The sequence below is a fragment of the Gekko japonicus genome, unplaced genomic scaffold (assembly GCF_001447785.1).
Source record: "Gekko japonicus isolate JY-2015 unplaced genomic scaffold, Gekko_japonicus_V1.1 scaffold1733, whole genome shotgun sequence".
Classification (NCBI taxonomy): domain Eukaryota; kingdom Metazoa; phylum Chordata; class Lepidosauria; order Squamata; family Gekkonidae; genus Gekko; species Gekko japonicus.
Window position 1 is genome coordinate 325,438 of NW_015161452.1, and position 20,989 is coordinate 346,426.

The window sequence follows — 20,989 nt, forward strand, 5'->3', positions numbered from 1 at the left end:
GTTCTGCTAGGCTCTCTATTTATTTATTTATTTATTTATTACTTTCAATTTATTATATCCTGCCTTGCCAGCACCAGTGCAATCTCTGTGATTGTACTTGTACTGCTGGTTACTCTGTACAGTGCATTGGTTCGGCTGGACCCACAAAAAATGGCCCCCACCTTCAGTTTCTACTGCAGAGATTCTCTGGTTTGACTTTAGTCCTTTGGAAACAATGGAGGATGGGGGTACCTTCCAGGGGGTAGGGAGTAGTAGTGTGTTTCTTAACATCCAGTCTGATGAAGCTTGCAATCACTATTTTTTTGATGCTTTGGCTAGTGTTAGTAAAAGTTAGTACAAAGGCAGACTCCTAGCTCCCCAAAAATGCCTTGTAGATATATGGGATGGTCAGCTGTTGGGCTTCAAAATGGAGAACAGAAGCCCTCCCAAGTGCCTGCTCAGAACACGAGTGGTGTCCCGAGTGGGGTGATGGTTTTTTTTTTTTTTTTTTTTTTGCTGTCAAGGTAGCAGATGTTTGGAGCTGGTTTGCTATTGCCTGCCTCCACATGGGCCCTGCTTAGCTTCTGAGGTCTTTTTTTAAAAAATTATTTATTTTATAAATACAAAAAATACACATATAAATCAAGTGTTACAAGCTTACAATTATGCGACCTACATAGTCACCCAAATGACTCTACCAACTATCATAACAGTTTACAAAAAGCTATCTAGTTTATCACTAAAGTGCCAGAAACTGGGATTCATATTGGGTAGATTGTACTAAGTGTGTTAGTTTGCCTTTTGGTCTTCTTTATTGTTTGATGATGTGTTCAGACAAATAACCAATTATGATACTGTGGGTTAGATGGGATTATTTCATGTGTTGTCAGGTAATCTATTACCGGTTCCCATTTTCGCGTAAATTTTGCATGTGACTTAGTGATTTACGTTTGCACACTATTATTCTGGTCCATTATTTTTGCCATTATGAACTCTTCCCATGCTTTGAGAGTCGGAGGATGTGGTGTTTTCCATGCTGCAGCTATTGCTAATTTCACAGTTGCAAGCAATGTTGCGGTAATTTCTTTCGCCTCATCTCTTACTGTATCATCCCATTTTTTCATTATTACAATTTCCAGATTGCAGGAGATCTTCTGTGAGGTTATCTCATTTTTACTCATTGACACTTCCATCCAAAACTTAAGAATCCTTGGGCAGCTCCACCAAGAGTGTAAATAAGAGTCCTCTTGCCCACATTTCTTCCAACATGATGGGTCATTTTTTTTGTTGATTTTATGTAATTGTTTTGGTGTCATATACCATCTGGAGATTAAGTTCTGTAAGCGTATGTTATATATTGTGGAGCTATTTGCTGGGAAGGACCAAACCACGTCCCAATCTGATTTCTGCCAATGCATATTCAGTTCTTCTTCCCATCTCAATTAATGTTTTAGTTTCATTTGATTTTCCATCAATACTATTATTTTATAGAATTTGGAGAATGTCCCCCTTGGTGAGCTTGAGTAACCTTTAATTATTTTTTCTAGTGGGGTCAGTTCTCTCAGGAATGTCCCTCTCTCTGCTAACATTTCCGTTAGATTTTTTAGTTGGAGATATTGGTACCAAGGCATCTGTGATCCCAAAATTTGATCAAAAAAACTGTCATATATTTTCCCTTGGTGAATGAGGTTGACAGGCCGGTTTATGTGTCCTTTTGTCCAGACCATGAACTTATTCTCGTTCATTCCAGGAGGAAACCAGCTTTGATGCGTATATGATGAGAGTTGAGAAATCCCGTTTGGAAGAAGCCTCTTTTTTTGATCCCATTATTTGATTGCTGAATTTAATAGGATGTTATTTTTAATGTTTTTTGGTCTAAGGTTTGGCTTCATCCAAAAAACTTCTTTTAGGTTAAAAGGTGTAGTATAAGACTCTTTAATTTGCATCCAAGGTGTCTGGTGACTTGTTTGTAACATTTGAATTACTTGAGACAATACTGTTGCTTGGTAGTAACATCTTAGTGAAGGTAGATCAAGACCTCCTAAACTTGATGGTCTGTAAAGCATATTTTGACTTATCCTAGATTTTTCCCCCTCTCACAGAAATCTTGTCAGGGAATTCTGCCATATAAGCAGATCTTTGTTGTTAATAGTGATGGGCAGAGTTCGGAATAGGAAAAGGAATTTTGGTAAGATGAAGCTCTTGATTAGGTGAATCCTATCGACCAAAGTCAGTCGGAGTGTGTTCCATTTTGAGATCTCTATTTTAATATTTTCATATATTTTGTGAAAGTTTTGAGTTGTCAGCTCTTTGAGTTTTAGTAGGATGTACACTCCTAGGTGTCTCCAGTGTGTTGTAATCCATTGGAAGATTAAGTTTCTTTTAATTCTTACTATAGTGGTTTGTTCATGATTTATCGGGTAGATTTCTGATTTGGAATGATTAATCTGCAGGCCAGATATATTAAAAAAGGAAGTCAGCACCCGGTGGATTGTTTGAATTGGGTTTGTGACATACATGAATTGGGTTTGTGACAAGTGCTGGTTCTTACCTTTAAAGCCCTTTATGGTCAGGGTCCGGCATACCTAAGGGACTGCCTTTCCCCATATGTTCCCCCAAGGGCACTACGGTTGGAAGGCCAATATCTTTTGACTACCCCAGGCCTCAGAGACATCAAATTCACCGAGACTAGGGCCAGGGCCTTTTTGGTGGCAGCTCCTACCTGGTGGAATGAGCTCCCGGAGGAGATCCGGACCCTGTGGGATCTTGCACAGTTCCGCAGGGTCTGCAAGACGGAGCTCTTCTGCCAGGCTTTTGAGTAGGAGCCACCACCGCTACTGTTCCACCAATGCACCACCGCCGAAAATTGGCGGAGACACCATCAGGGTGCAAGCAGGCCCTGGGAAGAAGACTGGTTATCTGCCGCTTTGGAACTTACGTCATTGGTCCTGATCTACCCTACCGGAACCCACCTTGGAACTGGCAACATCAGAGCACCAGCACTTTGTTGTATTATTGTTATATTTTTATCTTGTTTTTAATTGTTTTAATTATGACTTTTGCCCAAATTGTTAGCCGCCCTGAGCCTTAGGGGAGGGCAGGATATAAATCGAATTATAAATAAATAAATAAATATAATAACATGGAACTTATGAAGTGAAGCTTCTTGGGATTGCTCCCTCAGTTTCTATATGAAGAACATCAGTTTCTATATGAAGAGCATCATTTAAAAAAAAAAAAAACCCTCCAGAAATCACAGGCTACTATTTTTGCATAGTCAGTATTTTCACTTATTTTCTCAGGGGTTGTATCAGATCTATCATTTGCCTTTCATCTGATTATTGGTATTCAGGAACAAAGCAGAGCTCTGGCTAATCACTGCTACATTATAATCCTTTAATAGTATTACTGATCTCACATCAATATATAAACAACACTTCAGGTTTTCTGTTAACTTGGTGAATTCATCTAAAAGCCCTAATGAATACTATTTTGAACTTTTTCTGTGGTTCTAAAGCAGATAAAATAAAGCCTTAGGCATCAGAGCCAGAAATATCACTGTATGGTGATGCTTAAATCCTGATCAAGTTCATCTAAACAAATGAACTAGAAATATTAAGATGCATTTCTTCAAGAACACATAGAAAACTATTAACCAGCTTCATAGCAGGAGTATTATAGGTGAAACTGAAAGCAGAAGGTTATTGCATTAATTATTTCTTATAGGGAATCATAACAGAGAGATGACATCTTTTTCACCTAGGCTCTACACTACTTTAAACCTGTGTGTCATTATATCACATTCAGGGCTAAGCCCAGGGTTTCCAGGATACACAAATACAGTAACAATAAGCACAAAAATAGGTACAGAAGCAAGGTCTACAAACAAGTCTCGAGTCAGAGTTCACAGGTCCAGTTCAAGGGTCAGGGTAAAGATGGTCAAGGGTTCAGTTCCAGGGCTAGGGAACTGATGCAGGATGCAAGGTCTGGGTCCCAGGCTGTAGGAGCAAGCACTGGTTACTAGCAATAAGGTACAAGGCAACCTCAGGGTAGAGCTTTGTTTGCTAAGCAGGCTAAGCAGGCCAGCTTCATAGAGGTATGACAAGCAAAGTTATTTCCACACCAATCTTTGCTCAGTGTGTTTCTTTTATCTGCCTCCTTTGCTGACTCACCGCCCAAGACCAGGTGTCACTCCTTACAGTTGCATTCACTTTCCTACAGGTACAGGTCTTTACTCTTTCCCTATCAGCTGGTCAGTCCTGGTCTTGCAAGGACTCAGCTCCAGGAATTAACACTGACTGTTGCTGAGCAATTAGTGGAGCACTTTATCTGAGTAGCTGGCAAGCACTCTCTCCTCCTTCTATGCTCTGCTGGTTTGGGAGAGGCTAAAGGAGATGGAGACACTGGCTTCTGTGGCATCTTCTCCTGGAAGACTGAGCAGTCTGGCCATGCCTGGGAAATATTCTGGCTTCCCAGTGCTTCCTCCATTGGGTCTATGGCTGGATCCAGCTGCTCAGGTGGGTATTCTATTAGTTTGGGCCCAATTCTTACAATTCCTCTGAGAAGGAGGAGGTGGCAGCTGGCTGGTCCACAACACCTTAAAATGAAATACAGCTTGTTAAAGTTTTATTTTTGTTGTTGTTGTTCAGTCGCACGATCGAGTCCGACTCTTCGCAACCCCATGGACCAGATCACGCCAGACCTTCCTGTCTTCTGCCGTCCTCTGAGGTTTACTCAATTTCATGTTCGTTGCATCTATGACACTGTCTAACCATCTCATCCTATGCCATCCCTGTCTTCTTTGACCTTCAATCTTTCCCAGCATCAGGGTCTTCTCCCTTCTCATTTGGTGGCCAAAGTATTTGAGCTTCAGTTTCATTATCTGGCCTTCCAGGGTTGATTTCTTTTAGGGTTGACTGATTTGATCTTCTTGCAGTCCAAGGGACTCTCAAGAGTCTTCTCCAGCACCATAGTTCAAAAGAATCTATTCTTCGGCGCTCGGCCTTCCTTATAGTCCAACTCTCGCAGCCATTTATTACAGGTTTTATTACAGGTCCATATTACCATATAGAACAGCTAGTTCAGATTTTCAGATTTAAAACAATCTTGGTTTGCTTTCTCCACAGAAGAGGACTAGTTACGACCTTGGTTTATAAAAATGCAAACTGGATTACATTTCAAAGATTTGATTCATCCCTGTTCTAGGATCGTTCATTTGTGTAAGAACTAGTCATCTGAGGATTACAACTTCATAAATTCATGAAGATAGTTTCAGAGGTCAGCCATGTTGGTCTGCAGTAGATGAGCTAGTTTTGGGGCCAGTAGCACTTTAGAGACAACAAGATGTGCTTTCACTATTCAAAGCTCACTTTGGCAGATGGACATCTGATGAATAGAGCTTTGACTCCCAAAAGCTTATGCATTGAAAATCTTGTTGGTCTATAAGGTGCTGCTGGACTCAGATCTAGGTCTTCATAAATTCTTGTGTGGGCCTGGGGAACCTGGCTGCGGGGCTTTTGAGGCCTGCCCCTGGCCTCAGCACTCCTGCACAGGCCCGGGGGACCTGGCTGCGGGGATCTCCGGGCTTCCCCAGCCCCAGCACCCCTGTGTGGGCCCAGGGGACCTGACTGAGGGATCTCTGGGCTTCCCCCAGCCCCAGCACAGTCCCGGGAAACCCGGCTGCAGGGATCTCCGAGCTTCTCCCAGCCCCAGCGCTCCGGTGCGGGCCCGGGACACCCAGCTGCAGGGTTTTTTGGGCCTGCCCCTAGCCCCAGCGTTCTGGCGCGGGCACGGGACACCCAGCTGTGGGACTCTCCAGGCCTGCCCCCAATCCCAGCGCTTTGGTGCAGGCCTGGGGGACAGCGGCGGGGCTCGTCGGGCCTCCCTCCAGCCCCAGCACTTTGGTGCAGGGAGCTGGGGATGGGGCTTGCCAAGCCACCATTTGTGTGGGCTCATGGGCTGCTGGAGCGGTGCTCCAGCACACTCCAGCCCCAAAAGACCCCTGTTCCTAGCAAATAAAAGCAGAATCCAGCTATGTCTTGCCATACAGTTTAACACTACATTATTTTCCTCTGGTGCCTTGAGTTTTGCATTCTTTGCAAATTTCTCCTCTCCTTCCTTCTTCTTTAAAATGGATTATCTTCATGCTTCAGATCTTTTAGTAATTACCCTTCTCTGTATATTTTGTGCATTTACTGCTCTGCTTAGTTGGCAGCATCTTTTGCCTTATGTACAGTCCTGTAGCATTAAGGAGATATCCAGATCTCTATCTAACTGTGAATGGTACCGAGGAGAAGGTTGGCTGTAAGAAGTTGCTTTCTGTCACTGGATACAACAAACCTCTTATGGAGTGCAGTAATTAACATGGTTCCTCCCTCACTGAGGATTGCATATACTTCCTTGCATGATATTTACTGCTAACATTTCTCATTCTACCAGCACAAAATTATTCCAGATGTTTAGCATATGGAAGAGATGTGTTTTTAGTACAAGATGCTCTTCTCATTTTCTCCCTAGTCGCTCCATGATATTCTATTGAGCTTCCTTTACATTTTAAATTACCTGAGGTGTTTGGGGTGAGGGCATCTCTTTTTTATATTTGCTATCTTATAAGTAGTCTGTTTAAGATAAATGATTCTAATATCATGCCTGGCTGGCTTAGAAAGTACTGGTTCTCTCTTTCCTGTATTATAAGCAAAAACCTTGACAGTCATTTGCTTCATGATAATAAAATATTAAAATGGAAAAAAAGCTAGCATTTTATTTAAAATTTAAAATGATCATTTTTTTTAGTTTATAATAATTTTTTTGCACTGAAGAGAAACAGGTGGAACATGAAATTGCAAAGATCATCAGTGTTCTCTAATGTCTTTCTAGAAGGGATTCCATTCAGCTGGTGGATTGGAAAAATCAATGAGACACAGACATACTGGGGAGGTTCCACGCCAGATGTTCAAAAATGTGCTTGTGGAATACAAGGAAGCTGCATTGATTCTCAGCATGACTGCAACTGTGATGCTGACAGAAATGAATGGTGAGCTTTTTCATTATTTCCTTTGAACATTACATGTTAAATGTTAAAATATGTTATCATGATTTCTGACTGTTACTAGTTATCTGAATATCACAAACATTTCTATTTTCTCTACCTCCTCATAATGTAACCACCTTTAGAGTAAATTCTTCAAAATTAACTTTCTCAATCCATATTCTAATCCCTACTTAAATAGCTATTTTAAGTGTTAAACTTCACGTTCTGTTGCAATTATAGCAAGATGCTTTATTTTGCTTGTATGAATTTGACAGTTTATGGACACATCTTTGAAAATTAGTCCTAGATATACTGTTTGTTAAAGGGTACATTTGTTGTCAAGTCCTATTTTAGTTTCAAATTGTTCCCTGTAGCAGTGGAAAATCTTGAATAGTTTTGTCAGAAAAGGTTTGGTTAGGCACACAAATATGCATTGGAACTGTAATAGTACCAATAATAGTAATAGCTCTGGACTATACCTCTATTCTATAGCAAAACAATCTTCGTCCAAAAGATTGGAATGCAGAAAGCATTGAAAACATCCTGCACTTGTGATGAGTTTGTGACAGTTGGATAAGGAACATGATGCATAGAGAAATTCACATTCATGTCCTATTTCATCAGTCCCATTATCTTTAAAATAGGCATCAAATTGTGTCTACAGTGGGGAGAAGAAGAGGAGAAAAGGATGGAAAAACATAAACACAGCACTCTGTTGAAACTGGCCACAGCTTTGTCTTACATAGAGCTTCACTGTGAGCAGAAACATTCCAATGTTGTTCTTGGCCCCTGACAGTGCCAATGACAAGCCTTGCTGCTGGGTGATCCAGAGAGGATGGTTCAAGACAGAAAGCAGCATGAGCTTTAGCTACCATCCTCAAGGCCAAACTAGATGTGATTAGTGTCCCCAAGTTCACACTGGGGTACACTACCATTTTAAAGACTGAGCTCCCACTTGGGCAAATAATACCTCCAGTGGTGTTTATGGTCAGAAAAATGGTTCAGGAGGAGTAAGGCATGATCCCCTCCTACCATTGTGCTGTGGTAGTTCTGACCAGAATTGGCCCTGTAGCACATTTCAAAGGAATTTCTGGGTGGGAGCGCACTCTGTAAAATGGTTGCGCATCCCCGAGGCAATCTTGGGGATGCCTGTTGTACCAAATTGGCACTCCCATCACACAATTGCCCTTGTATTGCCTCAGATTTTTCCTCCACTTCCCCTGTCTATTTCATTTCGCCATATGTTAACTGTATAGCCTTTAGGTAATGTGTCACTCTTCTTATGTGGTAACTAAATTTTATTATAATGCCATTGTCCCACCTTATTACTGTTGGATACTTTGTTGGCTCCTACCCCAACTTAGGAACTGTGCTTGAGGGGGGTTCGTTCTTCTAGGAATTCTCCTTCAGAAATAGGCACCTAGGCACACTTAAAGTTGAAATTGAAGTTAAATTTATTTGAACAAACAGGCAGGGGATGTAAATTATATTTACAAGTGAGTTTCGGTTAGGATTGGTAGAGGTTTAATTGCACACACACAGAGAGAGAGAGAGAGAGAGAGATACAAAAGAACCCCCGCTTTTATCTGCTTTTATACAACAGTAGAGATATTCAGGTCCCTGCCACACGGCAGGAAAAACATCAGCCAAAGTGCGGCAAATCAGAGCCGCACCAAAGTAGAGACGCCGCGGCGGGATCCCATGGATCCCCTGAGCCGCGGCGCCATTGCTCCCCGGCACAATCAGATGCCAGGGAGGAAGCTATTGTCGGGAGGGGAAGCCTGTCAAACTGCGCATGTGTGAGCATTCACAGTTCGGCCAGGCGCCGGGGATGCGCCGGCGGAATGACGCGCCGGCAATCGCACAACCGGCTTTGATGCGGCCTTCCCGGACGAACCACCATGGTAGGTGGTTCATTTTTGCTGCGGGGTTTTGGGTGGAAGGGCTGGATTGGGAACAGGCACACAACGCTTCCCAGATGTTGCAGTGGGATCACGCCCGTTTGCTGCAGCCCCGATCCGTCCCTCTCCCGGCCCAAAACCTCTCATGTGACCGGGGCCTCAGAGAGTTATTTTCCCTGGTTTACTTTGCTTTGATAGTGTTAGAAATGTTTTACTACTTTTGAACTTGTTACTGAATGGTCACACAGACTTGAGATTTTATTGTGTTTAAACCCTATGTTTATAGACCAGAGGTTTTCCTATCTGCCCCCTATTCCTCTGACCAGAATGTTGTTCTCTAAGAGCAGTAATCTCTTTTGACTTACTTGAGGGACCTCCGCCTCTTTGAACCTTTATTAACCACTTTATGGAGACTGTTCTTCTGGCAGAAGAGTGTGGCTGTTCCCCAGTCACTGTGGTGGGTTGTCCAGGAAAAAAAACATTGGAGCACCTATAGGAGATATTAATGGTCTTTTTCAGGAAGCACATCATTTCTTAAACCCAGACTATGGTTCCTGCATAACGTGGTTCTTCTATGGTTCTTCTCATATTGTGACCAAAGTACAATAGACTCAGTTTGATCATTTTAACTTCTGGAGAGAACCCAGGCTTGATTTGATCTAGAACCCACTTATTTTTTTGGCAGTCTAAAACTCTTCTCCAACAGCACATTTCAAATGAATCAACTTTCTTCCTTTTAGCTTTCTTCATTGTCCAACTTTCACACATACATAGTAATGGGGAATACTGTGGCATGTATTATCTTGATTTTGGTTGACAATGACACATCCTTACACTTAAAGATCTTTTCTAGCTCCCTCATGGCTGCCCTTCCCAGTCTCAGTCTCCTTTTGAACACCATATCCTGCTAGAATATAGGCACTGGCTGATCTTAACACTTGCCTCTCCATTTGAGAGAAGTAATGCACTGCACACCATCCATTTCTCAAGCTAGAGACCTCTCTCAAATTCTAGTGTGTGCTGTTTCATCCAATATCAATCTGATTACTAAGGCTAAAGCTAAACAAAATTATCCTGAAGTTACTGTGACAGACTGTGCTTTTTAAGAGGCTTAGAATTGCTGTACCAACAACTAAAGGACTGTAAAGAGTTAATTCTTCACAGAACCAGAGAACCTTGAGTGACAGGGCTGCTCTAAGCAATCTGATTGGTTAGCATCAGCTGAGCAAAAAAAAAGTCTTGAGAGAGCTGGATCATGCTGAGGAGATTCAATCAGATTCTTGCCTTAACTGAGAAGAGACATGTACTGAGACTGTCTGAGTATAGCCCTGACAGAAAAAAGGTTTAGTGCTGACAGAGTCAGATTTCTACCTTGACTGATTGCAGTCTGAATTCAGCATTAGCTGAGAGCAGTTTGAACAGTCAGACAACTGGGGGAGAGTTTGGTGAGGAAGTTTGAGTAGTAGAGAAGACTCCCATTCAGGCCAAAGGAAAGGGGATATAGCTTCTAGAGAGAGAAGATTCTCTGTTCCAAACAGAGAGAGTTATCTCTGAGGAGTGAGGAGTGTAGAATTCCTTGGTCTGGTGTGATTAGAAATTGCCTGTGGAGACCTTAAAAGTCAGTGAACAACTCAAGAAGAGTACTGGTGTTCCAAGAGAAGGTGTTAGGGTACTGGGAAGAGGGTACTAGCCATCTGGGCACTAAAAGAGCCAGTGATTACTCAAATAAAGTGAATTAGAGTGTTTGGGAAAACACTGGAACAAAAACCTCTCAATATAAAGATCTGAGTAACTGAATAATTTAAGAACCTCTCATTACCTTGATACATAAGAACAAACGTCTGTGCTTGTACTAGTTTTACCTCAGTAATTTCTACCCCTGATTTCACCTGACCTTTCCCTTTGAAGTTAAATAACCCCCCTTTTTTAAAATAAACAAATACATTTAAAGTGTCTCAAGTGACATTTTCAAGGGTTTCAATTAAAGGGTGATCCTATTCCTTCCCTCTGGTTCCTGGGCTGAGCAAATAGCCAAAATATATCTTACTGACAGGGTGGGGCAGCCAAGGTTTCTTCAGGGGAGAAAGGAATATGTTACCTGGGCTGCTCAGTCAGTGAAGGGCCAGAGAAATGAAGGGAAAATCTAGCCCTTGAGGGAGGGAAGTGGAAGGGGTCTGTCAAATATGTATACATATGGTGTTGTAAAAGGAAGACTACTATCTCTTAATGGATTGAATGATCAGTCATATCAGTCAGAGCTTATCATGCACCTGAAGGGGCATTTGATCACACTGTGATTCCCGGCTAACATTGCTTTCTCAGACTGTCAAGCATCACACCTTGCTCTCCCCCCCCCCAAATCTAAGACAACACTGGACAGATGCTATTTTTTCAAATAGCATCTGCACCAGCAAGGTGGGATATAAATTGAAATTAATAAATAATAAATAAATAAATAGGGCAAACATGCAAGTCCCAATATCCCAATATTTATTAATTTGATTTATATAAATTGAAATAAATAAATAAATAAATAGTAAATAAATAGGGCAAACATGCAAGTCCCAATATCCCAATATTTATTAATTTGATTTATAGCCTGCCCTCCCCTGTATAGCAGTGCTCAGAGTGGGTGACAGCATTCATAAAACATTCCATACAGGTAAAATAATATGTATGTATGTATGTATCTAAAATACAATAAAATAACAACAAACAATAACACTAATAGATGTCATTTAAAAAAGGCACACCTAGTGCTCCTTATCCTGGGAGGGATATAAATATCCTAAACAATAATTTTTCCATGGGATGTGTTAGCTGTGGAACCCCTCCACTCTTCATGTTGTGGTTCTAATATAAAGCAGATCTCCACATACCTGGTAAATGAAGTATAAAAACAACAACACTGGGAGCTTTGGGCATGGAACTGAGGACATGATGCCCTCAATTAAAGATCAAACCTTCTTCTTAGGCATGGACAAGTTTCTCAGTAAGTCATAATTTCTTATAGACAAATACTCTAACCCATTTTAAGAGGCCATTTAGTTTTCTAATAGTGCTGAAAATTTCATACTTAGCTAAACTGAGTGCAATTTGAAACCTAGCTGCTGCATTTTTATTTTAGCACATAATAAATTTTTACGCTGGTAAGAAACAGGGTTTCAGTACTGTAAATGTGATGCCACTTACATAAATATCTGCTCTTCAGAATGCAGCTTTTCCTTTTTCTGATGAAGAAAAATGTAGCATATGAAGCAGTATTTGAAAACATCTTTGTTTGCATCTTCTAGGTCTAATGACACAGGACTACTTTCATATAAAGACCACCTTCCAGTAACAAAACTGGTCATCACAGATACACATCGACCAAATTCTGAAGCAGAGTACAAACTTGGACCTTTGCTTTGCCGGGGTGACAGTAAGCAATTCAGTTTTATCAATTGTGTCATCTGTCCTATGCTGCCCATGGGAGTGTGGTTAGTATGGGACCTTCAGGGCTTAATTTGAGCCAGCGTTTGTCAGGCCAAAGGATTTTTTTTTAAAAAAAAATAATTAATTACACTAAAAGTGCTTTTTTGCATTTGTCTCATCTGTGGATTGAATAGCAAAAGAAAACATATTTGCTGTATTTATTAAGTAAAATATTTATATCCCATCTTTCCTCCTGAAAAAAACAAAACAAGACATGACAATGCCATACAAAATGGGCCAAAATCATATCAGTCATGAAAACTTATGAAACAATGTATTTAAAAATCAAGAAAATACCTACATATGATACACCATAGTCCTACCAAAAGCAAACTGCCCCCTATTCCACAATTACGATGTAGGTTTTGTTTGGGTTTTCTTTTAAAGCTCTTGGAAACAATGCTGTTTTATGGCTCTTGGTAAAAGTCAGGAAAGAGAATGTTCTCCTTACCTCCTTCAGTAACTTACTGCAGAACACTGGAGCAATGGCCATAAAAGTCCATAATTAATTTGCAAATAGGATACCTTGAACAAATAAAGAGTGGTTAAAGGTAAAGGTAAAGGTTCCCTTGCTTGAAAGCCAGTTGAGTCCGACTCTAGGGTTGCGGTGCTCATCTCCGTTTCAAAGCCGAAGAGTCAGCACTGTCCGAAGACGTTTCCATGGTCATGTGTTCAGCATGACTAATCCGGCCCCGCACGAGACAACCCAGGCATGCCTCGTGGGGGCCGCGTTTGCCTCCTCGTGAGGGCTGGGCTTGTATTTGGCTTAAAAATTTAAAAAATGAAGATAAAACTTACATAGCACCTACAATTTTTAAAAAAGTTGAATATACTGTTTCAAACATAGTCCTGAAGCTTCTAATTACTACTACTTGGAATTCTTTTTTGCTTTCACTGAATTCTGGTTGCCTGTGTATGTTGTCTGTATTCTTATAAGTGCCTTTTATATGCCTTTTTCTCCCTTAATAGGGAATGTGCAAAACATATCTCTGCATTATAACTGTTGTCCTGTTCTTGATTACTACTAAGGAAGCAGTATTGCCAAAGTACAGAATATTTAAATAGCCAGTCTTTTCACACGTTTTACATCTTATTTGTATGTGTGTGTATGTATGCATCTGTAAAGTGCTATTAAGTTGCAACTGATTTATGGTGATCCCAGCAAGGGACTTTCAAGGCAAGTGGAAAGGACAAGTGGCTTACCATTGCCTTCCTCTGCAGAGTCTTCCTTGGTGGTCTCTCTTCCCAAATACAATTACCAACCCTGCTTAGCATCTAAGATCTGATAATTTTAGGCTATACCATGCTGTTTTCCCTCCATCTACAATACTTCTTATTTGGAAGTGGGGTCCTCTGGCAAGCTTATTCTGCCCCTTTCCCCTTGCTTTTGTTGTTGTTGCCTAATTTCACGTGAGTGTTACAACTTGCCATCCTAAACTGGTTAGTGGGAGGAAATTCCAGAACAGAAGGTCAGAACTAGGGCTGTAATGTCAGCTTTGGAAGAAGCCAAAAGCACAATTGAAATTCTTCAGGCAAACTTAAGTAAACTCTGATAATTTTACAGTATTGAAACATTAAATATTTGCTATAATATATATCCTGGGATTATAGCCAAATCAAATTTGAACTCAAAAACAAAACCTTCCCTTGGTTTTTAGGATTCTATGTGTCCTGGTATAGGAAGGAAGATCAAATAGTTTACATCATCCTCATCAGAAATAAATAATGTTCCGTTTACATAGAGGAAAATGGACAAGGTGTGGAATAGAACTTTCTTAGTATCGTAGATGACAGCTGTATGATCTTGGAAAACAGAACTTAGAAATTATGATCCTTTCATGCTCCTTGACAGCATAATGTTACATGTGATTTTGCTTTGTTTTCACTCTTTTGGCAAAATGATTTGCCAGAAATAATTTGCCAGTTGATCTGCAATCTAAAGACTGCAACTTGTTTTCCAAAACAAGCTGTGCTGTTCCAATTATTCACTGCCACCATCATTTTTATCCCCTCTGGAGTTCTACATGTAGAAAGTTTATGATTAATTACATAATGGTATTTATAATAGCACTTTTGCAAATGAGAAACAAACAAATTTGTGTTGTGATTCAAACACTGGAGTACCATAATTCCTTTGTACAGATATGAGGTTTTAATGAAAGACTTCTTTGTAAAGGATTGGACAGCATTCAGAAACACTAATTTTTCTGACTCATGTTTCCTTTGTATCCTTTTCTCTTTGCATTTTATATCCAATTGTCAAGAAAAAATATGAGTTAATTAATGTTATTTTTCTACTGAGCCTTTGAAATCATGAAAGCAAATGGTTTTGTTGCATATAAATGGCAAATTATTTCTTATTGGTTTAGACACGGATGTAATGCTATTTATAGTAAATTGGACTTCTTTGCTTCCATTCTTTTAAATAGGAAAGTAAAGTCTAACTACCTTAAATAACATTTTTCATACAGACAGATTAAAATGCTGGACTTCTATGGAAGTTTGGGAGCACTTCTTATTTTAAACATAGGTCCTTAGAATGAAGACTCTAGTTGGATTTAGTGATTTCCCTTTGCTAAGTGAATAATTGGATAACAATTCATCCCATTAGAGTAAGATTCCTATTTCTCACTTAATGTAAAGGAACCATTGAATCCATCTAATCTATCTATGAAAGAGTATAAAGAGATCCAATTTTGTTGGAATAATCTACATTGTAATCTCAGAATAATCCTATACTATTTTAACTCACCTCTAGTTGTCATATATCCTTTTGTGGGTGGACAGATTTATCCAATGGTCTTGTGACTAGCTTTATCTGATGGTCTTGTGACCCTAGCATCTACAGAGCTATCACCAGTGTGGCCCAGTTGCAGTGCTATAAAATTCCATAATCAAAAGTACAACAGCAGCTATCAGAAGTAAAATACTGCATTTGACTTGTTAAAAACCTTTAAAGTTGGTATGACCAGACAGCATAGTGAGACATAAGAAATGAACATGCTCACCATAGACAGCAGTTCAACTATCTCTTTCTACTATCTTAAAAAATATTGCCTGTCTCCAGCCCAAGACATCTTTAAAATGTGTAATTGGTTTAAAATTGAGAGGTTTTCATACACTCAGTTCATTATGTAGGGATAGTGGGTAAACCAAATGTTATCCATTGCTATAGAGATAAGAGAATATGTCTCACATAGTAGTATGAGAACATATGCACCTGGATAGGAACATATTTCTGTAAGAGACATATTCCAGTCTGTAAACCACAGAGATTTTTTACCTATAATTTATATTAATCAGAATTGCTGGTAAAGTCGATGTGAGTGTTGTATAGCTGTCAGGTGCACAATCTAAGACAGCTTTCCCCTGCAGGTAAGAAGTTAGAATTTTTGGCTTTTGTGTTCAGACAGAGACACTGCTTGAGACAAAAGAATCCTTTTTGCATTCTATTTATAAGAGAAGGGCTGGTAGCATTCAATATATTGATAACTAAAAATGGGCAAGATCTTGTTGGTTGTTTCATTGTTAATACTTTGCATGAAGAATGTTAGTAAATAACTACCTGCAATCTGTTTGTAAACTGTAATTTCAGCTTTGCCCTACTATACATGTATACACAGTTCTTAGAGCAGTATTTGTTAGCTGCACAAGTGTTTAAAGAAACAGGTATGAAGGTATGACATCTACTCTTTGAGAAACAATAGTGTAGTGAAGGAATATCCAATAGCAATCATAATATATGGAACTACTCTGGCAGTATGAAGGTGCAGAAGGGCTTTCGAAAACCAAGTTTGAGAAAAATTGAGGCCTAAATTCATATGGGGACATGGAAGCATGTTTGGCACTATTTTCTGTTTTCTTCTGTTATGATTGCTTCTTCTGCCTTTTTATTAAATATTGCCCAAGTTCTATCTCATATTTTATACCTGATGTTGACAGTCTTTAACTACTAATTTAAGTACTGTTTCATGCTGAAAGCTGCATTTTTTAGAAAATCATGGAATTAGCTGGAGAAAATGCATTTGGCATTCACTGGAAGGTACTAAGTGGCTAATTTGATTTAGAAAGCAGTAGAGCTTATGAAAGTGACAGATACAACTGTAAGGATTTAGCAGAAATAACAAGGTATATTTAAATGTGCACAGTGTCAAACATATCCTCCTTGGGGCTGAATTCTATTAAAAATGTATGAGGACAATCAATGTTCACTAATATTAGATGCCTACTAAATAGGAAATAGGCTATCTTTTATATAGCATAGCTAAGCAGGCAGTCATCACTGAAGCAGATGGTCTGATCCAAGTGTTTAGAATGGGAGAAGGGTGTGGTATTCACAGCTGTATCGGTACAATGGCATGAAATATGGTAGCTTGGCAGGAATGCACACTGAATCTGTCTTCTCCATCAAAATTAACAGAAATGACGGGACACATGGACAGATTATCTTCATATATGTATTGCAGTACTAATGCAGATCAGAAGGGCTATATATTGTTGTAAGAGCAGAGGGACACAGAAGCTATAATCTTGTTAGTAACTATAAAAGTTTACTTTTTCACTTTATAACAAATGTGGAAACTTTTTTTTCTTGTCTATAATTAGGAGAGTTTTGGAATGCAGCCTCCTTCAACACTGAGGCCTCTTATCTTCATTTCCCCACTTTTCATGGAGAACTTAGTGCAGATGTGTCACTTTTCTTTAAGACAACAGCTTCCTCTGGTGTGTTTTTAGAAAATCTGGGAATTAAAGACTTCATAAGGATAGAACTGCTCTGTAAGTCCTGTTTAATTAAGATCTTTATGTCCGTTTGTTTTAAGTGTTTTGATTATTCGTTCTGCATAACTTTACAGTGGAAGGATTCCTAAAATGGCACAAAATTAGTGGGGTGGTTCTGGAAATTAAAGCAGCAGAACACAGCCAAGTAGTTAGAAACATTATTTTTTTATGTAGTCCAGGTAACCCATTCCTATCTGGCTGCAGGTCTAAGAATTATCCAGTTGTGATGAATGCAAGGGACCTAACAAATATCTGCCTAGACTCTGATGTCTGCATACCTGGCATCTGGTGCTTACATTAAAGTACCTTGATGCAGTTCCCTCAGAGAGTCACGAAACCTTGAACAACAGTACATTGAGTTTTCTAGTACTTCCACATGCCAACTTTGAAGTTATAAAGATAGCCTTATGGGATGTCAGTGTTCAAAATTCAAGGCTGACACAGCAAATAAATAGTAGTGACAGGAACTGGAAAAGATATCTGCATAAGTAAGCTACTTGATTATTTTAGAAATGGGGAAGGGGGAATCCAAGCAATGTATTTGTCACATCCAAGTTGTATTCAATCTCTGGGCAAGGAGCCCTTGAATCAGGTTTAAGCTGGAGGAAAGGATCTTGTCCCAGTAGAAGGCTTAATCCTTAATGAAATGCAACCTTAATGATTCAGTCCTCTGTAGTAAAATACTTCCAATGCTATCCTAAGCCAACCTACTTGGACCCTTACTCAGCTCTGTTCAATTGGGCTCACTCCCATGAAAGTCATTTTAGGATTAGTCTCTAATTGTTCATTCTTTCTAATGTTTTCACTGTAATGTTTCAGGCAACAACTTGTGCTTTACAAACAGGTAATGTTTGCCACTTTGCTTTGTATTACATGTCTTGTATAACACTGTTCTGGAACTCTGCTGTATTATGTTACAATTGTGTTTTATTAAAGCAGTTAACCCACCTTTCTACTACAGCCATAACATCAGTATAAGACAACAGGCTGTTCAAATGTACAGCTATTTCCCAGCACTGGTTTACTTGCAGAGTGCTTCAGCTGCTGCCACCAATTTAACTCCTTAACCAATCTGAACTCTAGAGTTGAACCACCCTCCCATAGCACTAAACTAATTGTTTAACAATGAGAAAAAACCCCATCCTCCTCAAACAAAGCCGATCTAGAGAAGAATCATATGAAAGTTAACAATAAATCAGACAATACAGATACAATTCATGTACTACTTTTGTTTGATAGTACAGTTTACTTAAGTGACATAAGGCTAGTTCCATGTTTAAATCTTTAAACAAGCCAAGATTAATTTCAGAAAGCTACTCTGGCTTTGTTCAAACTGAGGAAACAGCTACAGCTTCTTTGTAAAGAAATATTCATCTTTGGTTGATAAGAATAAAACGTTAAGTTATTGTTTCTCTCTCTTCCACTCACCCCAGGTTATTGCTGTGCTACCTGCTCTTTTAAGTCAAAATGCTAGCAATCCTATTTACAGTCATAAAACCTAATGGCTTCCCAACATCCAATTAGAACATGCTAATTTGGGGGATCTAGCCAATCCTGGCTACTTCCATTGGGCTGCTATTAATGCAGGTTACCTACTTGTTCTCAGCAAGGAGGTGTCAAAACCAAAGAGAGTCACATTTCCTTGTTACATTATCAAGAGAAAGGAGGAAAAAAACACAGAGCACCAAGAAGTGCTAACTTTTCATGTGTCAACCAATAAAAGGCATAATTTATGTATCCTCCACCTTCAAACCAGAAAGGTACATCAAAGGAAAGGCTTGAAAGGACCATACTTGAAAGGCCACAATGGTGATGAGTTTGTGAATTCTGATAGCTGCTAAAAGTGTGAGTTGTCATAATTTTCTTTTTTGTTCTGTACAAGGCAGCTGGATACATTATGATTTTGATTTTTTTGTCTGTAGCACTATTTTGATCAGTTAAACTTTAAAGTGATACAAAATATTCTATAGGTATATCCCATAGATACAAAAGATAGTAAAATTACTGACTTTGATATGTGAATCTCAACATGTCCATATTTCAAATTTGGCATGAATAAAACTGATATTAAACTCAGGTTTAATATATCTGGTGCTTAAAAGACAGATTTTAAAACACTTTAATATTGATGCTATTGTTTGAGGCCTTTTAGATAGATCATACACCCATTTCTAATACATCTGAATGTAAATTGCCAATTAGATCTTGACTGCTTATTAATTGTACAAAGTCACTTAACATAATGTGATTGAAAATTTGAAATGTTGACAAATAATGATGAATATGTCAACTTCAGGATACTATTCAATATGATAATACACTAAAATGATTGGAAACTCATTATGTCATTATTTATTGACATTAAATTGTTGTTAACAGTGAAACTATTTCATTTTTTTATTTTTTTACATTTGGCTTCTTAAAACTTCTTTATTCCATTATATGGTTCTTGGAGATTTATTTAGGGACCAATCAGTTTCTGTACAATCCCCAGGTACATGACTGATAGGAATGGGAAGTTAGCAAAATACTTGTAATCAGTTTCTGTAAGAAGAAACAATGGGTTGAATCCAGACTAATTTTTTATTTACTGAATGGAACTTTCCTGCCCCCCTCCCACAACATGAGGGTCTGCAGCTAGAAGGGGGATATGGTATTTTGGCAGTTTGAGCTGGATCCAACCCAATGTATTATGGAAAAAAAAGATCCAAATTATTCAAATCTTTTCTGTAACCTGAGCAGGAAACATACAAGCTTCATCACAATACTTATCAGTAATTCAGATTAAATGGTATCATATCCTGAACTGTTCATACATACTACTGGATACAAAGTTATAGACAACAATAACATTTTTATATAATTCCTTAGACTTCAAAACAAATTCTCTTCCACCTTACCCAGTACACTGGGTACACTGCATCTGAATGAAACCCTCATCGGCGGTGAATGTGTGCAATTGAAGATGTATATATGTTGTCCTCCCTTACCCCACATTGCATTGTTAGTCCCTCGTGAAAAATGTGTAACTGTAAATCGCTCAGAGCCAGCAAGCTCTGCAGGATTGAGCGATCAATAAATTGAAAGATTATTATTATTATTATTATTACACTGAACACTCTGTCATTTCCCCCAGCTAACCTTCTTCAGCTGTCATTCTTTCACTGTCCTTCCTTCCCCAAGATTTTAAAAAGAGTCTTCCTTTAAAAAGAGTCTTGCAGGGCTACCCATTTAACTCCTTTTAGACCAGTTCCTTTCTAACTCATAGAATCTTGGATAATAATTTCATGTAACAGAACTTAATCTTCACTCTACATAATTTAATTTAATGTGAATTTAAAATGTTCAAAACATTTATAAAACTGTGTGGTGAAGCTACTTTGTCACAGTATCATCATAACAATGTCAGGAACTGTTTGGACAATATAATTTAGATGCCTAATATTTAAGTTAACCCTGGCAAAAGATCAAATCCTACAGAACCTCATAGGATAAGTCCTGAACTCTAGGATTTAGAATATTTTACCTTTGTGTACAAACATGAAATTGAGCCAACTTCAGAGGACAGCGGAGGACAGGAAGGCCTGGTGTGATCTGGTCCATAGGGTCACAAAGAGTCGGACTCGACTGTGCAACTGAACAACAACAACAAATGTTTACATACATATTGGAATGTGAATAAAGAGTAAACACTGTTCATAAATAGGAGGACTGGGTTCCAAGTGAAAATGTTTAAAAGAGAGATGTTAGGCTACAGTTCTTTGTACTGCACTTTACTTTTTTGTTGGTACCCGTTCACTACAGCAGAAAGCTTCCTCACAAAGCC

The 20,989-nt window shown here is 39.1% G+C and overlaps 1 protein-coding gene across 1 annotated transcript in view; it reads left to right on the forward strand.

The window, feature by feature from the left end:
• The window catches only part of CNTNAP4 (contactin associated protein-like 4), a gene marked incomplete at its 3' end in the record, with an annotated part of 332,294 nt that overhangs the window by 263,538 nt on the left and 47,767 nt on the right, over positions 1 to 20,989 (forward strand). The window contains exons 14-16 of the mRNA XM_015429079.1: positions 6,856 to 7,012; positions 12,204 to 12,331; positions 16,990 to 17,160. Coding sequence (XP_015284565.1) covers positions 6,856 to 7,012; positions 12,204 to 12,331; positions 16,990 to 17,160 — 456 coding nt within the window. The remainder of the gene's footprint in view (positions 1 to 6,855; positions 7,013 to 12,203; positions 12,332 to 16,989; positions 17,161 to 20,989) is intronic.